The 24,212-nt window shown below is 38.9% G+C and overlaps 1 protein-coding gene across 27 annotated transcripts in view; it reads left to right on the top strand.

Annotated features, from left to right (window-relative positions):
• CACNA1C (calcium voltage-gated channel subunit alpha1 C) overlaps positions 1-24,212 on the top strand; it is a 590,134-nt gene that overhangs the window by 464,343 nt on the left and 101,579 nt on the right. For all 27 annotated transcript variants that reach the window (XM_039359892.1, XM_039360686.1, XM_039359986.1 and 24 more), the window contains 9 exons: positions 1,437-1,597; positions 3,569-3,794; positions 7,826-8,033; positions 9,579-9,699; positions 14,102-14,216; positions 15,833-15,953; positions 16,053-16,122; positions 18,660-18,792; positions 20,519-20,648. In XM_039359892.1, the coding sequence (XP_039215826.1) occupies positions 1,437-1,597; positions 3,569-3,794; positions 7,826-8,033; positions 9,579-9,699; positions 14,102-14,216; positions 15,833-15,953; positions 16,053-16,122; positions 18,660-18,792; positions 20,519-20,648 (1,285 nt within the window). The remainder of the gene's footprint in view (positions 1-1,436; positions 1,598-3,568; positions 3,795-7,825; positions 8,034-9,578; positions 9,700-14,101; positions 14,217-15,832; positions 15,954-16,052; positions 16,123-18,659; positions 18,793-20,518; positions 20,649-24,212) is intronic.

Genomic DNA, 24,212 nt, shown 5'->3' on the forward strand with positions numbered 1-24,212 from the left:
ATTCTGAAGAATAGAAGATGTATAATTAGCTCTTTTTTTAGGGGGGTGTTAGTAATTACTGTCTGAAGTCACTGTGACTCTCATGTGGGGCATATGTATTCCAGAAAAGCAAACTGTAACATCACATTGTGTTTGTAGCCCATCTCAGCATATGAGTAGTATTACTGTGGGTACAAGAGAGAAGATACTTGTGACCTTGATATAGAATTCTTCAAAACAATTTTGATCCAGAGAATTATTTGGTTATTGTTGCTGAGATATGAGCCACTATAGACCTTGATCATGAAATCCAATATGGTTATAATTATATTCAGCAGGAACAGGAAAGGGTCAACTCCTGTAATCAAAGATAAACCCTACGGTTATTCAATAATTAGGAAATTACTATTTTATGGTGGAAAAGCCCAAGGAGAATTCAACAACTGGAATGTAATCTAATAAACATTATGCTCATTTTAAGCATAAGGACTCATATTTACACAAACTAAACTACTGAATTCTAACTAACCACACAGTTGTGTTTTTGAATTAGCAGCTTTGTATCTTTTGTGGTGTATGAGAAGAAATGAAAACCAGGAATCTGCCACTTCTTCCCATTTCTAACAGCAGTTTTTGTTGGAGCTACCCTGTAGAAATCTCAGCAGCAAAGTGGAACAAAATGGAACATATGCATACATTTTCATGCACATTTCCCACTAGTTGCTCCCGAGTGAATCCAACCTGTCTTATTTCAAGAGGCAAATACACAAAAACGAAAGTTATAAAAGCTTTATTTAAACCACATTAAACTTAGGTCCTTCATTGTAAGCTGTTGAAAGAGAAAAATTCTATGTAATAAAGCAAAAGAAAGGGATTTAATGTTAAAAACAATATTTTCCACAGTATCTCAAACAGTATCTTATATACCCAAACTGTCCTGTCATCACCTAAGGAAATGATCAACTTGAATCTTAAACTTACGTGCTAAGATGCCAAAGCCTTTGTGGCTAAAAACAGAAAATTTATGCTTAACCATCTTTACTAGGGTGAAAAGCCACTTTCTGAAAAATTCTTATTCAGTAAATTAAATTAAATTAAAAATTTACCATTCTGTATGAATATATTAATGAGAGGGATGGCATATAAATTTAATAAATAAGTATAATATATATATATATATATATAGATTCCAATGAATGATAGTATTGCGTAAGACAATTTGAACGTATTTTTTGTAGTCTCGCCCAGCCATTTTACTCTTCAGGAATACACTTTAAAATAAAAGTCTGCAAGGAAAAAAAAAAGGTGAGGATTGTTTAGAGATAATGTTACAAATGTGTCTTTTTCGCTTCTTCTTATAAACTCAGTAGAACAGACATTTTTGAGAAAAAGTAATCCTTGAGGTCATGAGACACCTCAGAAGGTCAGATGTTCTCTTTTGTTTTTCTTTTTCCAAGCCGCTACTGGCGTAGATGGAATCGATTCTGTAGACGAAAATGCCGAGCTGCTGTCAAATCCAATGTGTTCTATTGGCTTGTGATCTTCCTGGTGTTCCTCAACACACTGGCCATTGCCTCTGAGCATTACAACCAACCTGATTGGCTCACTGAAGTCCAAGGTAAGAAGAGGCAGAGAGTTAGCATTCTGCGAACATCAACAGAATGCAGAAAGGCTACATGACGTAAAACCATTTGATTGCTTAAAGAATTAATTACAAAATATCAAAACTAATTATTAGTGCATATATATATATATATATATATATATATATATATATATATATATATATATATATATATATATATATATGTATTTTGTACCATTCCAATCTTTCATTAAATGAACTTATTTATATCCTCTCAAAATATTTGGTATTCTATTGTTTTTTGCAATTATTTACTAGACATCAAGACGAAAATAAGATCATAAAAAAGCAATATTTTCAATTCCATATTCCAAGTTCTGTGTGCATACAATTGCTTTTTTAAGCAATACCACTTTATGATTTATTTGTATAAGAGTATAAAGTTATATATAAGGCTCAGACACCGTAATAGTGAAAAGTCTTTTGGCAGTTAAATGCAATAGGATCAGCTGATTAATATTTGAGAATGAAGAAATCTTGTGGAGCTTTCAAAACTTAATATGCTTGTTGGGACTTCCAAATTCCAGAACAGAGATGGCCAAATATTTGAACCCAGGAAAATTATCTTCCATGCCATCATCGATTTATATTCCCAATTGCTAAACTAGGAAGAATATATTCTGTCTTCTAGCTCAAAAATATTAACAGAGGTGTTTGAAATATAAGAAATTGATTTTGGAAAGATGTTTATAATCAAATCGATATAATTTGGCCTAGCATGGCGTGGCATGGCATGGCACTAGGATATTTATTACTAAATAACTACATTATATCTGTTATATGAACCCTAAGTATGAAAAAATAGGCTCTGAGGTATGTTTTAGAGCATATAGGCCAGGGGTAGGCAACCTTGGCTCTTTTATGACTCGTGGACTTCAACTCCCAGAATTCCTGAGCCAGCCATGCTGAGGGGAAAGGGAGAGTTTCCAAACTGAGCCATGCTGGCTCAGGAATTCTGGGAGTTGAAGTCCACGAGTCATAAAAGAGCCAAGGTTGCCTACCCCTGATATAGGCTATTCATGTGCAGGTTAGATAGACCTCTTGGTCCTCCTTGCCTTATTTAGGTGGTATATAAATCCATGTACAGGTAGTCCTTGAATAACAACCACAGTTGGGACCAGAACTTCCATCACAGTTATTAAGGGAGTCACATCTTATTTTACAATCTTTTTGACACAGTCATTAAGAGAATCATCACAGTTGTTAGGCAAATCACACAATTGATAAGCATATCTAGCTTTTCCTATTGACTTTGTTTGTTGGAAACCTCTTGGAAGATCACAAATAGTGTTCACATGACTCTGAGATGCTGCAACTATCATAAATACATGCTAGTTGCCAAGTGCCCAAGTTTTAATCATGAGACCTTAGGGATCCTTCTATGGCTGTAAGTGCAAAGACCAGTTGTAAATCATTTTTCCCATGGGATTATAATTTCAAACAGTCATTAAATGAATGGTTATAAGTCTAGGAATACCTGTATGAAGACAATCCAAATTCAGATATGACTGTTCCTTACAGGGAAATGCAACCATTATTATTAAACCCAGCAAAATGTGTAATAATGTTGATTTAAAGTATATTTACAGTTTATTTGGGTAGAGAGCTTTTAATGAATCCAGATTAAGATGAAATTTAGCTACTTCTATGTTACAGAAATGAGATAAAAGCAGAGAACTTACGCCAAGTTGAGCATTCAGTTTTGATACTAGATTTGCCTTCATATTTGAAATTCCTCCTTCAGAATTGCAAATTGCAAAAATGTAAAATCACAAATAGAGCTTCCTCTAGATTGCTGAAGAAGCCCGTTCAAAGCAGAAAAATCTAATTTGGCATTTAACAGTCAAAGTAAAGTTTCATAGGTTTGTTCTTAGCGTCTTTTGGTTGAACTAGTCTTTCAGTGCTACTATAATGATCATTATTGTTTATTTATTTTTTTATGAGACACTGCGAATAAGGTATTGCTGGCTTTGTTCACGGCTGAGATGCTGCTGAAGATGTACAGTCTGGGTCTTCAAGCTTACTTTGTGTCCCTCTTCAACCGCTTTGATTGTTTCATCGTGTGTGGTGGAATTCTGGAAACCATCTTAGTGGAAACAAAAATCATGTCCCCACTTGGCATCTCCGTGCTGAGATGTGTACGACTTCTGAGAATCTTTAAAATCACAAGGTATATGACTTTTTTTTAATGTTAAGTGGGATTGACAGAGGGAGAATGAAAGTTCACCATTTTCTACTTGGAAATGTTATTCTAAACAAATAAGGTAAATTACAAATCTGTCACTCCTTTGCATAAATCATTCTTTCCCCTGAAACTCATTTCTTCTTCTATGACTAGTGCTGTGGAAACAACATGTTTTAAATTATATATGTTCTTTCGTTACTTATTTTTTTTCACTGTGTTGTAAGGTGCTGTGCAAATAAGATAGGGCAGGGCAGCGGACAAGAAATAATAGATTTAAAATACACTAACAAATAAAATCACAATCCAATATAAATATGGCATAAAACCAGTAAGAACTTCATAAAGCTAGGACTGTTTGAAAGGTAAAATAAAGTAGACTTTGTCAGCCATTGACATGACAAAGCAAGAATAGACTCACTTGACAATGAGAAGGGTAGCATATAAATTAAATAAATAAAAACAATCACTCGATGAGGTAAAGTTTAACCCAACTCTATTAGCCTTCCAAAAATCCTTTAAAACATGATTTTTCCAGCAACCTAGGGGATACTGTGGAAATAGGAAAGTTATGAGTTAGTTACAGGATGTTAATCCATTCTCCCATGGCCTTATTTGTATTTATTTTTAATAAATGGAAGTCATCCAACTGGTCCTCATTTATGGCTGTCAAAACTTCCTCATATTCACATAATCAAAAATTGGACACTTCGCAATTGGTGAGCATTTACAAACATTGCAGCATCCCACAATCACATGATCACCATTTTTGTGCTTCCCAACCAGCTTGCGACAAGCAGAGTCATTGGAGAAACTAGCAGTAAAAAATCACAAGTTGTAAAGCTAGTCCCAATATTGATTGTTAAGCAAGGACTACAAAATAATTCAGATACCTTGATCCCAAGCTAGATAAACCCTGAAAAATTGTATTGGGCCTGGAAATAGCCTAGTCAGGACATGGTAAAGCAAGATATTTCTACTCAGCTGGATAAAGAGTTCTAAGACATACATGATGTTTATTGTTCTAAACTAACTAAATCCTGTTTCTCAAAAGACTTCTATCTTGTGTAAAGGTTGTTGTATACCTTTATTTTTAAAAGACTTTAGAAGAGAGTATTAGCTACAATACCTATAGCAATCTGAACTCTTGGAGGTACTAAAGGGATTAATTAATCAAATATGTAGAAAAAATTAAATTTACCACATTTGATACTATTGACTTTGCCAAAAAATCACTTTGCTTAGAACCTGAAACTGACTCTCCTCAGTTGTTTCTGTATGTCCCACAAGGTACAACAGGATGGGCACACTCCAGGTCTCCTCTTTTTAAAGGTGTGGCCTTGAAAAATAGGCAGAAGTTCCACTATCAAGTGAACAATCAGAGGGTCTTGAACTTGGGTCAAGAAAATAATTTAGACAAGCTGCTCCCTACTTTATACGAAGATAAAATGAAGGAAGTAGAAGAACAGTCATACTTCCAAGGTTCTGTTACTATAGTTACTTTGGACCTACATGACACTGGTTTCTTAGTCTACATTACCATGATGGCCTGACGTAAGACCAGAATCACCTCAAACAAACGAACTACCTAGTCACACGGTGATATTGTTAACACTATTGATTAGCTATAGATGGTCTCAATTGCCCCACAGAATTCCTGAATTCAGATCATATACCTAGAAACAAAACAAAAAAATTGAAAGAGAACTTGTGCTCTATTTCCTCTTTCTCCTTCCTTGCAAATGCTCATTCTCTCTCCTCTACATCCAGAGGCCTTTATTTTTATTTTATTTATTTATTTGTCCAATTTATATAGCCGCCCATCTTGCCAAAGAAGCTATTCTGGGTGGCATAATTGAAACGAAGGCTGTTATTCCTGATTATTTATTAACTGTGGGTATATTGCAACCATATAACACTGGGTCTCTAGTGGCACACAAAATAACTACATTAAAATGGAGCATAAAGTTATGTTTCTAATAGAACTAAATCCAGTAAATCACAGACTGTAAAAATAGAAAACCCATTGAGAATTACATGATCACAAATGGTTTTAGAGTGTGCAAACTTAGTTATCATAAAGTAATGTTCTGCATTTCTTCTTTATCATCATAATTGGTAAAATGGCTGATTGCAAAAGGCAGATACATAATTTCAACATAAGAGCTTTTGGTTTACAGAAAGCAAATAATACAATAACAGGGAAAGGGGCAGAAACCTAATATTAAGAGGTTTTATAAAGAACTGAGTTATAATAGACTAAGTCTTTTGATTTGGGTTTAATCAAATATGGAATTAGTTTTTCTTTTCATTATAATTCCCCCTCTGACTACTTGGAATTATTTGTGTGGCCAAATCTGGTTTCTATCATTAGCAATGTTATATATGTTTTGCATTATAGTATTGACAGCACAGAGGGTGTATATGGGGGCATACTACAATTTTTATGTTCCACTTTACCTCATTGCATTCTCTCTGTGAAAGTGTATATATTGCTATTCTCTCAAAGCAAAATCTGTAGTAAGGCCTCTTTCATCTCTGAGTTGATCACTGAGAGCTGACCTGATGTATATCAACAAGATTTGATTGGGCTTAGAGGGAAGTGTTCCTCCCGTGGAGGTGTGCCCACCTGGGTTTCAGGTGTGCCATCAATCAAGAACCCAGGTCAGGGGTAGGGTGTGGCTATGTCACCTAAATTTCTCTGTTGACATCCAGAGCACTGGTCCACAGGCCCTGTTAGTTTCAGTTCTAGGAGTCAGTTTGGATGGTTGGATTTGTATCAGCTTCCCTACTGCATGTTAACATCTCTTCTTGGTCTCCTTGATTGTCTGGCCAGGTTAGCAATGAAGTTCCCAGCTCATGATATTGGGAGACATTTTAGGAATAGTGACTGAGAAGATGGTTGTGCAGCAACTCCAAAGAACTCTGGATGTGGCTAATTATCAGGACCGCTTCCAATCGTGTTTCAAACATTGACATAGGCTTGAAACAGCATTGATTGCATTAGTGGATGACCTTTGACAGGAGTGGGATGGGGATAGTGTATCCATGCTTGGTCCCCGTAGATTTTTCACCAGCTTTTGTAATGAAAAGAATAATGTTGAGAAACAGGAGGAAAAGCTGCAACCAGGGCAAGGGTCTGATAAAACTGAATCTAGGCCAGAACTGTAACCCGAGTAAGCCTCTCAGACAAGGCCCCTACCAAATTGTCATGAAGATAAAGGAAGAAGCACACTCAGGCTTCAGATTCGGTTACTATGTTACTATGTAACAATGATATGGGTGGCATATAAATTAAATAAACAAATAATTTTATAATAAAAGCGTTAGAAGGCATGACTTTGGTTTCCTATGGTAGTTGATCTATCTTGAAGGGCTGACAGTTGTTAACACTGTTGATCATGAAATCCTTCTGGACTCATTCAGGGGTTGGGAATGGGTGGCCCTATTTCACATTGGTTCTATTCCTTCCTTTGGGAATAGCTCCAGGTAGTGTTGATGGGTGGAGGAGAAGTCTTATCCATGGCCCCTGCTTTATGAGATGATGCAGGGTTCAACACACCCTCCACTCCTTTTTAACCTATATATGAAGCTGCTGGGTGAGGTCCTTCAACAGCATAGGATCTCCACGGTTGACCACCCAAGTGACATGAGATTCTGTCTTGATAACTGGAGTTTATGGAGACATAATAGCTTTAGGATCTAGGTCCCCCCTGATTCCACAGATTCTCTATCATTTGTTCTGTATGAGATTACTTCCCTGGAAATTCCTACAAATTATTGCATACTGATATATGCCCTAAGTGTTCAAGGTGCAGAAAAGTCTGTGTTTTATTTCTGTGGTCATAAAAATACTAATTTTCTATATATATCTCATTTGGGGGGGGGGAATATCTGAATTATTAATTTCTTGGTTCATTCTTTGGAAAAGACATGTTCATGGGTGTCGGATAGTTTTCCCCAAAAAAATACCTAGCACAGACAAGAAACACCTGCTTTTCTTTTGTTTGGCTCCTCAGGTACTGGAATTCCTTGAGTAATTTGGTGGCTTCCTTGCTCAACTCAGTGCGCTCCATTGCCTCCCTGCTGCTGCTCCTCTTCCTCTTCATCATCATCTTCTCCCTCCTAGGAATGCAGCTCTTTGGGGGCAAGTTTAACTTTGATGAGATGCAGACCAGGAGAAGCACCTTTGACAACTTTCCTCAGTCTTTGCTCACTGTGTTTCAGGTACAGTTTTCTTTCAGCCTATTTTTTTTAAAAAAATAATGCACTCTTAAGAAGCAATGTAACAGGATTCTTATGTCTAGGCCAGTGGTTCTCAACCTTTTTAATGCCGCGACCCCCAACTGGTCGTAGGTCGAGGACTACTCAACCGGTCGTAAGTCGAGGACTACTCAATTGATGAGGCACCATTTATAGAATGGGACTTTTGGCAGGCTCAGCAGGGCAGAGACAGCCTGGACAATTCCTATTGGCTTTTGAAAGCCAATAGAATTAGACTCTAGAGTAGCACAGCTAAGGAAAAGGGGGAAAAAATGGCAGACAGCGTTGTTTGGTGACCCCCGTGAAATGGTCGTTCGACCCCAAATGGGGTCCCGAGCCACAGGTTGAGAACCACTGGTCTAGGCCAACCTATATTAAACTACATGCTTTCAAAAATATAATTAACATTCATTAATTGCTAGGACATTTTTAAAAAAATCTTGCAATATTTTCTAAAGCAGGCAAAAATAGGGCAAGGTGAATAATTATCTGAATAGGAAATATCGAATGTATAAGTGCAAGATTGGGGAGATCTAGGCCGGCAGTAGTTATTTATAAGAAAGATCTAGAGCAGTGGTTCTCAACCTATGGGTCGCGACCCCATTTGGGGTCGATCGACCATTTTTCGGGGGTCGCCAAAGGTGGCGATCCGCCATTTTCCGCGGCGCCATGCACGCGCGCCGCGCATGGGGGTGCCGCCGCGCATGCGCGTCACGCGTGGGGGCGGTGCCGGGCACGCGCGCCGCGCATGGGGGCGCCGGGCACGCACGTCGCACATGGGGGCATCGCGCATGCGCATCGCACATGGGGGCGTCACACATGCGCGCCACACATTGGGGCCCCGCCCCCATGCGTGCGGCGCCACGCATGCGCAGAACATTTGTGTGACGGGGGAGAAGCACTGATCTAGAGGTTACAATGAATTGGTATAAACACATGGTATGAGACAGCAGAACAAAAAAAACAAAAAGTCAATGCTTTCGGGGTGCTGAAATAACAGAAGCATTGTATCTACACTATAGGTCATGTGAGGCATGAGTCCCAATGCACTCTTCACTGACTAAAATTAAAGGAAAGGAGATCCATGCTGACATAATTTCCTAACTGTAAGAGATACTAAACAATAATGTGTCTAGATTTGTGCTATATCTCCCTTGTTTGAGATTTTTCCAGTGGAAGTTGGATGACTATAATCAGTTCAGTTTATGGACTGAGCAGAAGGATGGACTGGATAATCTATGAAGTCCATCAGGTGGATATAGACTAAGATTCTACTCTGCAGCCTGAGATGGTGAATATGTAACCCTACCCACGTGTGCAAAGTATCTTTCCATTTGTATCTTGAAATTCAAATGGAGATCTGAGTCAGTACCTTGGATGTTTACTGATCAGGCAGGTTTCTTCAAGATAGAACAGGATGGTGTTATTTCTTGTAACAGGCTTTTTTTGCAGGTGTTCTGCATGCTGTCTAACTATATATCCCCCCATTGGTGGGAATGTGTCATTTAGATCCTGACTGGGGAGGACTGGAATTCAGTGATGTATGATGGAATCATGGCTTATGGCGGCCCCTCTTTTCCAGGAATGTTGGTCTGTATTTACTTCATCATCCTCTTCATCTGTGGAAACTGTATCCTTGAGTGTTTCTCTGTTGCAAATACTTTGAGTTAACTATAGGGCAGCATCAGCAACTGATATGGTTAAGCACCAGTTGGGACTCATATATGATAAAATGGTCTTTACTTACTGAGACTACATCCTGCCGCTCTTCTTCCTCTCTGCCATCTCCTGCTAGGTCAACTATTGCTCCTTCTGGATTAGGGAATTAAAAACATCAGTGCTTAGCAAACAGAAAGAAAAAGAGCCACTATGTTGGATTTCAACTTGAACCCATCTCAGAGTAGAGAGGGTTGGTTTGCTGGTTTGTTCTTCTTCAAGTGGGAAAATGGATTGAAAATCACAAAAGTTCCTTGGATAAATTTCATTTGTTGGGCATAGATTTTCAAGGGCCACAGCCCACCATCATACCCATAGGGTCATAAGAAGGAACTTAGTATTGAATCAGACCATTGGTCCATCCTAGTTTACTGTTTCTCCAGGATTTCAGGCAAGAGAATATTCATTTTTTCTTTAGACAATAGGAGCTAGAACAGGGACCCTTTGCATATGTTTTATTAATCTTGTTCTGAGTCAGGTTTATTGCATTTAATCATTCTAGCTCATATTCCTATTAATATGCAATTTTAAAAAATATGCACAATAATCCATATTTTAATGGCTTTTAAATGTGCTTTGGGATATACTTTCTTATTATATCCATCTCTATTCACACATACATACTTTTTAAAACACATGATCTTAAAATAAGCATTTGGCATGTGTATGAATTTGACCTGATCACCTGATAGCTCCTTCCTACTAGAATGGAGCTATGATTCCATTTTTCCCATATGCTATGATTAAGTCAGTCCAGACTAGGTGAAGCTAACTTTGTGATTAAGGCTATGAAGTTAATTGATTAATTTACTTTTAACAATGCACTTTGCTTCAGTTTCCTGCTCAAGATCTTGAAACTCCCAGATGCTATTTCCATTCCTAGCAAAACTGCTTCCACTATTAACAGCTGCCTATCCCTTCATCAGACAGAAGTTTTATGCTTTTAATAATAATAATAGAAATAATAATAATAATAGTAGTAAAGTTGGAAGGGACCTTGGAGGTCATCTAGTCCAACCCCCTGCTCGGGCAGGAAACCCTACACCATTTCGGACAAGTGGCTGTCCAGTCTCTTCTTAAAAACTTCCAGTGTTGGAGCATTTACTGCTTCTGGAGGCAAGCTGTTCCACTGATTAATTGTTCTCACTGTCAGGAAGTTTCTCCTTAGTTCTAGGTTGCTTCTCTCCTTGATTAGTTTCCACCCGTTGCTTCTTGTCCTGCCTTCAGGTGCTTTGGAAAATAGCTTAATTCCCTCTTCTTTATGGCAGCCCCTGAGATATTGGAATACTGCTATCATGTCCCCCCTTGTCCTTCTCTTCGTTAAACTAGACATACCCAATTCTCGCAACCGTTCCTTATATGTTTTAGCCTCCAGTCCCCTAATCATCTTTGTTGCTCTTCTCTGTACTCTTTCTAGAGTCTCAACATCTTTTTTACATCGTGGTGACCAAAACTGGATGCAGTATTCCAAGTGTGGCCTTACCAAGGCATTGAAGAGTGGTATTAATACTTCACGTGATCTTGATTCTATCCCTCTGTTAATGCAGCCTAGCACTGTGTTGGCCTTTTTGGCAGCTGCAGCACACTGCTGGCTCATATTTAAGTGATTGTCTACTAGGACTCCGAGGTCCCTCTCACAGTTACTACTATTGAGCATGGTGCCACCTATGCTGTACTTGTGCATTTGGTTTTTCTTGCCTAAATGTAGAACCTTGCTTTTTTCACCATTGAATTTCATTTTGTTAGTTAGTGCCCAGTGTTCAAGTCTGTCCAGATCCTTCTGTATCTTAAGCCTGTCTTCTGGAGTGTTGGCTATTCCTGCCAGCTTGGTGTCATCTGCAAATTTGATGAGTTCCCCATCTATCCCTTCATCCAAATCGTTGATGAAGATGTTGAAGAGTACTGGGCCCAGAACAGAGCCCTGGGGCACCCCACTACACACTTCCCTCCATATAGATGCAGTTCCATTGAGGACCACTCGCTGAGTACGGCCGGTCAGCCAGCTACGGATCCATCTGGTGGTGGTTCTGTCTACCCCACATTTTTCTATCTTGTCAAGTAGTAGGTTGTGATCTACTTTATCAAATGCCTTACTGAAGTCCAAGTAAATTATGTCCACAGCATTCCTCTGATCCACTAATTTTGTCACTTGGTCAAAGAATGCAATAAGATTTGTCTGGCATGATCTATTTTTGACAAACCCATGTTGGCTTTTAGTAATGACTTTGTTTGCCTCTAGGTGTTCGTTGATTCGTTGTTTGATTATCTTTTCCAGGATCTTCCCAGGTATTGAGGTCAGGCTGATAGGTCTGTAATTTCCTGGATCCATTTTTTTTCCTTTTTTGAGGATGGGAACTACATCAGCTCTTTTCCAGTCCTCTGGTAGTTCCCCTGTGTTCCAGGATCTTTGAAAAATATAGTTCAGTGGCTCCGATATCACATCTGCCAGTTCCTTGAGAACTCTGGAGTGTAATCCATCTGGTCCTGGTGATTTGAACTCATCTAGGCTGGACAGGTGCTCACTTACCATTTTCTTGCCTATCTTAACTTGTGTTTCTGTTTTGTTTTTTTATGGCACTATTTTTGATAGGTTGGTCTGTTTTTTCCCTTTGTGTAAAGACAGATGCAAAAATGAGTTAAATAGTTCTGCTTTCTCCCTGTTGCTTGTCACCTTCTTGCCACTTCCACCCACTAATGGACCAATCATTTCCTTCACTTTTTTCTTGTTTTTTACATGTTGAAAGAAGCTTTTTTTGTTAATGGAAAGGCAGACAATTCTGCATTACAGGATCCAATGAAACACAGGTAGTTTGAAACAGGACTGGGCGTATCTTAATCCTACTCACAGTATTATGTAAGGACCACATTTTGAGTACATTTTTAAATAATATATTTCAAAACTATAAAAATACCAGGAGCCAATGGTAATTCTATTGATTTCAAAAATGGTCTATTCAACGAGAATCACTATGGAATATTGTAAAGTCCTATTGTATTCCTCAATCTTTTATCAATATCTTTAAGAATCTGTATTATAACTCTAGCTGCTGTGTACGAATGGAATCTGGCAACACAGACTTCTTTAACATTGATACAGGAGTAAAACAGAGATATATGCTATCGCCATTCTTGCTTCTCCTCTCCGTGGACTTTGGTATACATAGAGCGATAGATAACCCTAGTTTTGTCATCCGATGGACAATACCTCATTTAATAGATTTAGATTTTGCGGATGACATTGTATTGCTTGGTGAAAAAAGGGGTGCTTGCAAGAAATGACCATCAGTTTAGGTAATGAGGCCAAAAAGATTGTCTTACGTATAAATTTTGAGAAGACCCTGTTTATGCAAGTTGGAAGTCCTCAGGGTAATATGCCTATAACAGTCTATGGCCAGGCTATAGAACAAGTCCAACAATTTACTTATCTTGGTAACATGTCTATCGATGGAGGTACAGATAAGGACATTTACTATCAAATTGGAATGGCAGCTGCCACTCTTAAAGAGTGTTGTCATATCAACTGCAATATATGCTTGTGAAACATGGAAGTGTACAACCAAGATGATTAAACAATTAAATGTTTTGCAACAACGCAGCTTGAGAAAAAAATACTCCATGTTTCACATCGTGACCACATCACTAATGAGAAGGTACTACAAAGATCAGATTTAGAACACCTATTGAGAACTGTCAATGAATGTCGAATGTGGCTTGTTGACCATATATTACTTATTCCAAAATTGCACTATGTTGGATGTCTCCTGGAGGGAAGAGGAAACAAGGTCAGACTTGGAAAAGTTGGCACCAAACACTAGAGAAAGATCTTAACATTATTAATATCTCTTGAGATGAATCAGAAGATGCTGCAAATGATTGAAACTGTTGGCAGTCACTTGCTACCCAATGTGTTCTGCACAGGACCTAATGTATGTGTGTGTGTGTGTGTGTGTGTGTGTGTGTGTAAAACTGTAGAGAAGGCATATTCCTAGTACTGACTATCTGAAATTAGCCAAATGCCCTCTCTTTTTTCAGTTGTGTAATCTTCATGTGTGGTAATTTGCATCTAAGGATGCTAACTTTTACTTAAACGTTTATTCTTGATGAACATGTTTTTATGCGTTGGGAAACACTGCTGTGTCTGCTATTCTTGGTGAAGTATGTGAAATAATGTATGCTTTCACCCTTAAAATTATTAATATGAATTTGAATGTTTATCTTTACGTTGCATATCACGTGTGGGACATTTTAAATACCATTTCACAGGATTGTGCTTCATAGATATTCACCGATATTTTCTTTAAACAATATGCAAATAGATATCTTGCTGAATGTCTTCTTGGCCATTGCTGTTGACAATCTTGCTGATGCTGAAAGCCTGACATCTGCTCAAAAGGAGGAGGAAGAAGAAAAAGAAAGGAAAAAACTAGCAAGGTAAACTTTTGTCTATTTTGGCATTAAAAATATTAGCATTTTTTTTTTTGCTAGACAGTAAAAACATGTCCAGAACAAGAGCTTCTTATGCTTTGTTAGGTACAATATTTCTACCTAAGGTTTTTTGCACTTGTGTCAAAAGCACCGAGGCGCTTCCTGGATGAAAAGATTAGCCAGTGACATCACTGTTGCCTGGAGGATGCCCAATTGGGGGCTCCTTTCAGGTCCCCAGCAGGAGCTGGAGCGAAGGACAAGAGCTCACTCTGCCCCAAGCAGCACTCAAGTCACAAACACAGACTTGCTAACCTCCAACCCAGCGTCCTAACCATGAGAGCCACACTGCTCCTTCTAGCTAAAGTTATACAGTAAAAGATATTCTGGAGAAAACGAAGCATCTTTCACCAGCAGAATTCGGTTTATTCCAGGAAGCCAGCCATACAAATTGCAAAATATCTGCTTAAGTACTTCATCTTTCAATGTCACTACATGGGAGCTCTTTTGGCTTGAACAATAAAGATCAGAAAAGGTGAATACATACATACCCCGGGTGTCTGTTGAAATTTTAAGTAGCTTCTGCACAGCCTGAAGCAGGGTTGGCAGCTTGGAAACTAAAATGTTAAAATAAAAATGGAGGAAAAAGCTTATTTTCTCTGCAGGCTGAAGATCCTGTACAAATAATTTGGGAAAAAGGTAGCTCCCAAACAAAGTACAACGGCTAGGACAATGATGGCAAACTATGACATGCATATAAAGGTGACACGCCACAATATTTTGGGTGAAATGCTAGTACTCACCCACACATGAGAACTATTCTCCAAAGCACATTCATTCTTGTGTGATTTTTTAGAGGTTGTGGAGGCTATGTGAGAATGGAGGGTGCTCTTGCATGGCCTCTGGAAGTTATACAAGAGAGCCCTACTCCTTCACAGCCTCTAGAGTCTCTGAAAATCATACAAGAATGAGGCATCCTTTCGTGAGGTTTTCGGAGATCGTAAAGGAACATTCTCCAAATGGTTCAAGCAACAGCAGCTTTGGGTAGGCTGCCGAGGCCTCTCAAGAGAAAGAGAACCCAGCCTGAAAGTAAGTGGTACATGGCAGATCCTGGGGAGTGGTGGGCCACAGGTGAAATTGCTCCATTCCCTAAAACTCACCGAGTGGCCTTTTGAATGGCACTGGTGGCATTAGGACTGAAATCCTCAACTTCAGGGCCAGCCTCAACGCTTCTGCTGAGTGCCACTGTTCAGTATGGCCTAGATTTGGTGGGGGGAGAGAGAATTTTCCATCTTTTCTTTGGGGTGAGTGAGTGACATACTAGCAGAATCAAGTTAGGCATTTTCCGAATTTTGGACATTTTGTTCACTATCATTTAATTAGGACCACTGGTTGGAAAGCAGATGATGAACTTTCCTTCTGTTAACTTGCTAAATCATTTCAGGATGCAAGGTGTTTTGAAAGTCTGGTAGGCACATGATTATTAATATTACTTGTTTCTAAGAGGAGCAAATGTTTATGAAGGAAATATTCTTGGGCTTGTCTGTTGGGCTATTCACTACTCAAGGAAGTCAGTACTGGCAATTCATTAGCTGATTTTTTTTTCCTGTCTGCTAAATTGGTAGGACTGCCAGTCCTGAGAAGAAACAGGAGCCCGAGAAGCCAGCTATGGAGGGAGAGACAAAGGAGGAAAAAATTGAGCTGAAATCAATTACAGCTGATGGAGAATCTCCACCTTCTAATAAGGTTTGCTGCTTTCCAATATCCACCTTGCTTTGAGATGACTGTTTTTATGAATTAATGAATATGCACAACTAAAGAATGGCTGTTTTCTCTTTTGCTCAGAGCAACACAGATGAATATCAGCCAAATGAAATTGAAGAAAAAAATCCCTATCCTACTGCAGAGACACCAGGTAATTCACTGTCTTGTCCACATTCTGGAATGACCAGACACATCCTCAGGGAAGGATAAAATAAAATAACACAAAATGGCAACTGAAAGTATGTGACTGAATCTCAGTCATTTTTTTCCCCATGCATTGCTACGCAGGTATAACATATAACTAATGGCTTGTCCTGTCAGTGTCAGTGTGAGTGACCTTGGTGGTTCCTTGATTAGGCTATTGTTTACTATTAGCTTGTTTGTCTATGTTCCTTGACTGAATAATTGATTGCCTTTACTGTTTTTACAACAACTCAAGGCAATGAACATATCTAATATACCTTCTTCCTCCTGTTTTCCCCACAACAAAAACCCTATGAGGTGGGTTGAGCTAAGGCAGGATTTGAACTCAGTCTCCCATTTTCTTACCTTAACCACTAGACCAAACTGGTAACCAATGCAGCTCTTGCAGCAAAGGTGTAACATGTGCTGCACAGAAACACAAGTAACTGCTTGCTCTGCTGCATTTTGGTCATGAAATTGCAAGATGCTGCAATCTTTGTAAATGTAAGCCTGTTGCCAAGGGCCTGAATTGCAATCACATGACTGCAAGGGTGGTGTAACAGTTGCACCTTCAAGGACGAGTCATAAATCTTTTTTTTTGAGCCATCGTAACTTCAAACCATCGTTAAATGAACCATAGTAAGTCAAGAACTACCTGTATGGATTTCAGAAGCAGATATAGGTGATTGCTCATACAGATTTGAAAATAGGAGTAAGAATATAGAGACATATCCCTTTGATATATATATTAAAGATTCCAGTTTACAACTACTTAGCCTTTTTCTAGAGGTCTAATTCCTTGTACTTCTTCAACCACTTCCCAGGTTGAGGCATATTTCTTGCTTAAGCCAGGATGGAACTGGAGAGAGATAGTGCCTCTCTTCTTGCTCCTGATTGATTGCCCAGTTCCCTGGCTTTGCCATTCTGTGCCCTAGATTGGCAGATTTAATTTTTAATGATTAATTATTTGTATCTGAACTTCTGGAGTATGTTCTCCCCATTCACTACATACAATGTTAAAAAGTTCCCTTGTTTGTTGAAATTTGACGTTTTAAAAAATGCTTGATTTTGAGTTAAATATTTCAACTAATGGTTGATTTTATGTAATGTTTGCAGTCTACTGTGACAGGTACATTAGCTGCTATGAGAAATAATTGAGTTGATTAACTGTATTTTAGAAATAAATAAGTGTGCAAGTTGCATTTAATTCTGGATGTGGGTGTGTGTTTGCATTATTTGGAACCATGTGAATAGATATGAGACTGTTCAGTACGTCCAATAGTCTGGTAAGATTTACTTAGCCTTGCACTGTTTGGAAAGTCCAGCACAGATCCTCATCCATTCGAATAAGAGCTCTCCATTGGTCTCTCTCTCTATTTTCTTGGTCTGACCTGATCTGCCAAGAAATTAATTTCCACATACAAAGAATTGCCAAGGCTTTAGATAGAGTTTGATTTTTGCATCACTCTCCTTTTCTGCTAAGAGTTACACAGTTGTTCAGGATCAAATATACATAAATAAAGGACATACTCCCTCAGACTCCAATCTTAAACACAGAAGTTAGGATATTTCATTCTGTCAAAGTTGAAACGTAGCCTCCTCTGACCCCTCAAATTATGAGGGAAAGACCCTTCATAATTTTGGCAGGAGAATTTCAAATCAGCCCAAGATGGAGAACAAATCATTCTTCTCTGACCGTCTTCAACTTCCAGTATTCCTAGCCAACATGTCCCAAGCATGCTTTTCAAAAGGCAACTGGACTTTCTTGGTTTTTTTCCCTTGAAAACATTTCGCTTTTCATCTTTTTTCAGTTCTTGGATGAGAAGTGAAACATTTTCAAGGAAAAAAAATGAAGAAAGTCCAGTTGCCTTTTGAAAAACACCTTAGGGATAACCATGACCTGATAGACCAGTGGTTCTCAATCTGTGGGTCGGGACCCCATTTGGGGTCGAACGACCATTTCACGGGGGTCGCCAAACAACACAGTCCGCCATTTTTTTCCCCTTTTCCTTAGCTGTGCTACTCCCTTTTATTCTATTGGCTTTTGAAAGCAATAGAATAGACTCTCTTGAATAGAGTCTAATTCTATTGGCTTTCAAAAGCCAATAGGAATTGTCCAGGCTGTCTCTGCCCTGCTGAGCCCGCCAAAAGTCCCATTATGCAAATGGTGCTGCACCAGTTGAGTAGTCCTCGACTTACGACCGGTTGAGTAGTCCTCGACTTATGACTGGTTGGGGGTCGCGGCATTAAAAAGGTTGAGAACCACTGTGATAGAGAATGATAGAGACTCCATGGACATCTAGCCAACATGGTTCACACTGGCCAGAATGCTGGAGTGGTACTTGTTTTATACAAGTAGATATGTTACTAGTGAGTCCCAGTTTGGGGTAGGTTGGAGTACTTTTTATTTTTAAGACTGAGGTACAATCAGATATGTCTTTATGTGGTAAATCCATAGGCTATTTGTGATGCATAATTCTAAAAATGAAGATCCTTACCTTTTAGGAGAGGAGGATGAAGAGGAACCGGAGATGCCTGTTGGGCCTCGTCCTCGCCCTATGTCTGAACTGCACCTTAAGGAGAAAGCAGTGCCAATGCCGGAAGCCAGTGCTTTTTTCGTTTTCAGTCCCAGCAACAAGTATGTTGTTTCTTGTATGACCTTGTGCCACCATGAAAACAGTCTCAGTATACTTTTAAGAAAGTGTGGGATGTTGCATGTTTTGTAGTCTGTCTAGTTGAATGCAGGTCTTAATCAGTGGATAATTCTATGATATAGGAAAATGTATACTATTGTCACTCATCTTCAAGAACGTTGTGAGTCCTCACCTGCCAGCAGATCCGGCAGCTGAGTCAGATGAGTCGGATGAGGGAGAAAGGTTGCCTGGGGTCACATCGGAGTCTATGGAAGGCTCTGAGGAGCACGAAGACTCAGAGCTAGATGTGATACTGGGCCCATCTACTCACGCTCAGGCAGAGAGAGACAGCTGGGTTGGGGGCCTGAATTGAGCGAAGATGAGGAGCAGCTAGGCCTGTTCCAGATGCACAGATGCACAGAGAGGAAAGGCGTGCAAGGACAGCGGAGGGCGGTGGGGCAGCTCTCCAGGAAAAGTAAAAGACTCTAAGAAGCCACGCCCTGGCTGGGCTATAAAGAGGAGAGGCATGGGAGGGGATGGTTGCCAAAGGCAACCGTTCATGCTACGGCTTTGTGCTTCTGTCATTGGATTTCTAGCCTCAGGATTCTTGGATATTTAACCAGGTTTGTCGGATTTCTGTGCGTTTGAGTGATTTAAACGAGCATTCCAGCTGAGAACTCAGAGACTGAATCTTGTTTGTTTCAACAGCTAAAGGATTAATTGGGGTTTTCTTCCACAAAAGCTGTGTCAAAATAAAAGGGGTTTATCTTACCAAGTCGTGCCTTGTTCCATGTAAAGGGGTTTTTCTTTGCGTGTAAGCGGTTGAGTAGTATTTTGCGGAGGCTGGGACAGAACAGAGACAAATACATTCTAGATGGAAAATGGAAAAGACAAACAGTCAAGATAGAATTGCTCTGTGGAAAAAAAAAGCTTCCTGGTTTATATCAGGGATGGATGAATAAGAGCTCTGCTCTTATCTAGCCCAAGAGCCAACTTGCTGCCATGAAAGCCCCTACTGGTCTTGATGACATAAAGGGAAGGGCAGCCTTGTCTCCAAGCCATAAAAATCTTCCTTGTATTCTGAGCAGAATGGTTTGATATCGATAGGAGAAGAGTAGAAATAAGAGATGGGGGGAATTAGAAGCAAAATTTAAATGTTTTTGCAGTTATCATTCTACATTCATTCACAACAAAATCTTAAGATTATTATCACAATCGACTACCTTTACCATCCTAGGGAATTACAAAACTCCTCACTCTATTGAAAAAGCAGTACAGTATTCTCTCTCTCCCCTCCCCCATAACAGTTTTATTTTCTTTTAAAAAATAACTGTATTGATTTATTTGAAGCATTTTACTTGGATCTGCAGTTAGACACCAAATATGTTTAAAACCACGGATATCATAAGTCACAATCATTATTTCATCTTTTATTCCCTGCAGAAGGTTGAAAGTCATAAGTAGAAATCTATTTGTGATTTATTTGTCCTGATACTTTCAGTGAAGTGGCAAATCTGTGACCGGGCTGTTTCACTTCAGATTGCTGATGGTCATAATAGTCAAATGTTCTGTTTCTGTTGGCATCTGACATACAAATAAGCTTAAGAAATTGAGGGGTTGAAATAAAACAATGATCTCTATAATATCTGATGAATAAGGCTATGTCTCTCTCTCTCTCTCTCTCTCTCTCTCTCTCTCTCTCTCTCTCTCTCTCTCTCTCTTTCTTTTCAGATTTCGAGTCCACTGCCATCGCATCGTTAATAATAACATTTTCACCAACCTGATCCTCTTTTTCATCTTGCTCAGCAGCATCTCTTTGGCAGCTGAGGACCCAGTTCGGCATTACTCAGTTAGAAATCAAGTATGCCTTCCACCTTTTCACTTCTCTGCAGATTATTCAGAATGAGGTTCAGAAGCCAGATAACTAAGGCTTACCAAGTTCTAAATTAATGCCTAAAGAGAAAGAGCTACCAGTCAGTACATGTAGTCCTCGACTAGCAACAGTGAATTTATTGACCTTTCGAAGTTACAACAGCACTGAAAAAAGTGACTTATAACCATTTTTCATACTTACAACCACTGCAGCATCCCCATGGTCATGTGATGAAAATTCAAATGCTTGGCTGCTGATTCATATTTGTGACCTTCTGACACGCAAAGTTAATGGGGAAACCTTAACAACTGGGTTACTTAACAACTGCAGTAATTCACTTAACAACTGTGGCAAGAAAGGTCGTAAACTGGGACAAAATTCACAAATGTCTTGCTTAGTAACAGAAATTTTGGGGTCAATTGCGGTTGTAAGTCGAGGACTACCTTATAACACACACACATAATTTTATGTAAATTAATCTATAATTCATATTAAATTAAGCAGTTACGTTTTTATTTGCTTCTGGAACTAAGAGTTTTACTTCAGTAAAGTTTATGTGGTCAAATATATATAAATAAACAAATGAGAGCAATAAAGTGGGGTTTCTGGGGAATTAATCTCAAAAATACTGCTAAGGATCCATTACCCTTCCAATAAAACTATATTTGCAGTGGATCCCTAGAAAAAAGAATGGTCATTACATCTGTCACTTAAACATACCTACCAAGGGTAACTCTCACTGAAATCAATGAGATTAACTTCAAGTAGACTTACATATGATTACATTGCAAACTATTTTTCAGTCCTTCCATAGGAAGCTTTCTTGTACTGAAACAGATCACCAGTGTTTTTACCTAAAAATTTCACTCTGTAAATTGTCAAGCAGATGTTTTTACAGCCAGATTTAGAAATGCCAAGGATTGAATTAGGGCATCCTGTATGTTAAACATATTATCCTGCATTCAGATGTGATTTAATATAGATGTGCTTGAACAGATGTTATCTAAATCATGTTTCTGAATCTTATTAATTTTAAGATATGTGGAGTTCAGTTCCCTGGCTGGAAATGTTGGGAGTTGAAGTCCACAAATCTTAAAAATTGCCACATTTGGGAAATACTGGTCTAAACCATTCTCTGCAGCCGTGCATCCCAAAAACATGTTTTGTTTTGTTTTTAAAGGAAGCTAAAACATTCTAGAGCCACAGCAGATGGCAACAGGTTTGACTGATTTCAAAGTCTATGCAAGGTCAGACTTAAGTTCATACTTGGATGGGAGATAATAATAGTCAAAAACATATACCAGAAGAAGACAAGGGCAAGCCACTACAAAGTACAGTAGTCCAGCTCCCTTCAAGAGAGTTGTTACTTAAATCAGAATCTTGTTTCAGAGTTTGATCTGTCTTGAAAATGAAAAAAGAAATATAAGTGGAAATATTTTCAAACGTATCATTCAGATAACAAGAAATCATCACTATTTCCAGCCTCCTCCCTGGTCTTTATAATATTCCTCTGTCAGAAACACACGGTACTTAATTTAACACACCATCCAGAAAATGGCAAATTTCACCCAGTCTGTTTAGAGTAAGGAAAATCCAGGGAAATTAGCTACTGATGATTCTCTTTGTAAAATTATATTCACTGTAACAAGAAGTCTGTGTCAAGTGTGTCTAAATGCATTGTAAAAAGCAAAACTATGCTGCATTATCAAGGTATTTTGAATCACATGACAAAAATATAATTTAATGGGCTAATCTCAATATTTATATAGCAGAAATTACAGGTGTAATCATACATAAAATAACTTGATAATTGGGAGCATTTAAGCCTGCAATTCTATTTTACTTCAGAACAAACATAATTGAACTCAGTGGAACTGAATTTACAGAAGAAACATGCATAAGAACAAGGGGCAAGATTTTAAGCATAATTTGCAATTTACTTCCGTATAGAGATATTCCTTTAAAGCTGTGTTTCTTCAGGCTGTGGAGTGAATGCTGGGACTTAAGTCCACACATCTTAAAGATGCTGAGGTTCAGAAACACTGCTCTAAAGAATCTTGAAATTTAAAAGTTGCACATGATATCTATTTATCTTGTCAATTGAATCAAGTTTGTAAATTAAAAACCTATCAATATTTTTATGCTATGTAAAAGCCTCTAGAAATAGGCAGCTGATCTCTACATTAAAATTAATTGGAAGCTTGAAAGTTCTATGCATGCATCAATAGTCACTCAGAGCTCAAAAGAGAAAAATCTCTGCTCAGTATTAGCATAAGAGGACTCAAGATGCAGAATTTGGCTCTAGTCCAAATTCTCTTAATTTCCCAATATACAATGCTTTCTTCATTCCTATTTTTACCTACAGCCAGAATACTGAATTGCACTTATCAACAGTAAAGATGTATGTGGTGGTTCATATACATATATGTACAAATTAATTCATTCATTACTGTGTTTCCCCAAAAATAAGACCTATCCCGAAAATAAGACCTAGCTTGATTTTTACGCGTGTGCCTATTATAAGCCCTGCCCTCAAAATAAGCCCTAGTTTTGGGGCGAGACGCACTCGCTTAACTTAGGATCGCTGCAGCCAGGCCTCCCATGCCCTGACATCTGTTGCGCCATTGCTTGAATTCTTTTGTGGCTGCATGCCACATGGCGCATCACAGATGCCGCTTGTGACAGGAGGCTGTGTGGCTCATCGCACCGATCACACCGGTGCTGCTGCTTGTGGCATGAGGCCACGTGGCTTATCACGCCGGTGCCACCTCTCATGGCAAGAGGCTGCATGGCACATCACACTGGTTCCACCACTCACGCACACACTACGCAGCCTCCTGCCGCAAGTGGAAGCAGCAGCGCGTTGAGCCACGCGGCGTGCTATGAGCGGCAACACCGGCACAATCAGTGCGATGAGCCACATGGTGTCCTAATGTGAGCGGCAGCACTGGCATGATGTGCCACATGGCGTGCGGCCGCAAGCAGCTGCAGAATAATACAGGCAGCAGCTGCAGCAGTCCTAAGGTAAGTGGGTGTGGGGCACGTGAGGCAGCTCTACCCCCCACTCCCGCCTTAGCTTGATTTTTACAAGTGCACCTCGCCCCAAAACTAAGGCTTATTTTGGGGGTAGTGCTTATATTAGATGCATGTGTAAAAATCAAGCTAGGTCTTATTTTCGGGATAGGTCTTATTTTCAGGGAAACACAATACATGAAGTAGATTCCATAGCAGAATTTGGATAATATTTCTTTAATATTCTCACCAAATCTGTACTCTGATGTGATATTTTCCAGATTTTTCAACAGTGTGGCCAGTTCTTCAAACATTCTCTTATCATCAAATGGGGATTTATTTTGATTTTAATATGATTTAAAACAGAATAGACATCTGGTTATCAGCCAGTGAGTGAGATTTAGTTTTTGCTGGTGTTTTATAATAATTTCTATTCAGCTGCAAATCTTGTATGATCATATATTATGTTAGGTCTTTTTAGTGTTGTTTTGAAGTATTTCTAAATTCATAGGCACTGCGTAACAGTAATTCAAATTGCAG

This window comes from Crotalus tigris, unplaced genomic scaffold, assembly GCF_016545835.1.
Source record: "Crotalus tigris isolate CLP2741 ecotype Arizona unplaced genomic scaffold, ASM1654583v1 scf7180000017541.2806704, whole genome shotgun sequence".
Classification (NCBI taxonomy): Eukaryota; Metazoa; Chordata; class Lepidosauria; order Squamata; family Viperidae; genus Crotalus; species Crotalus tigris.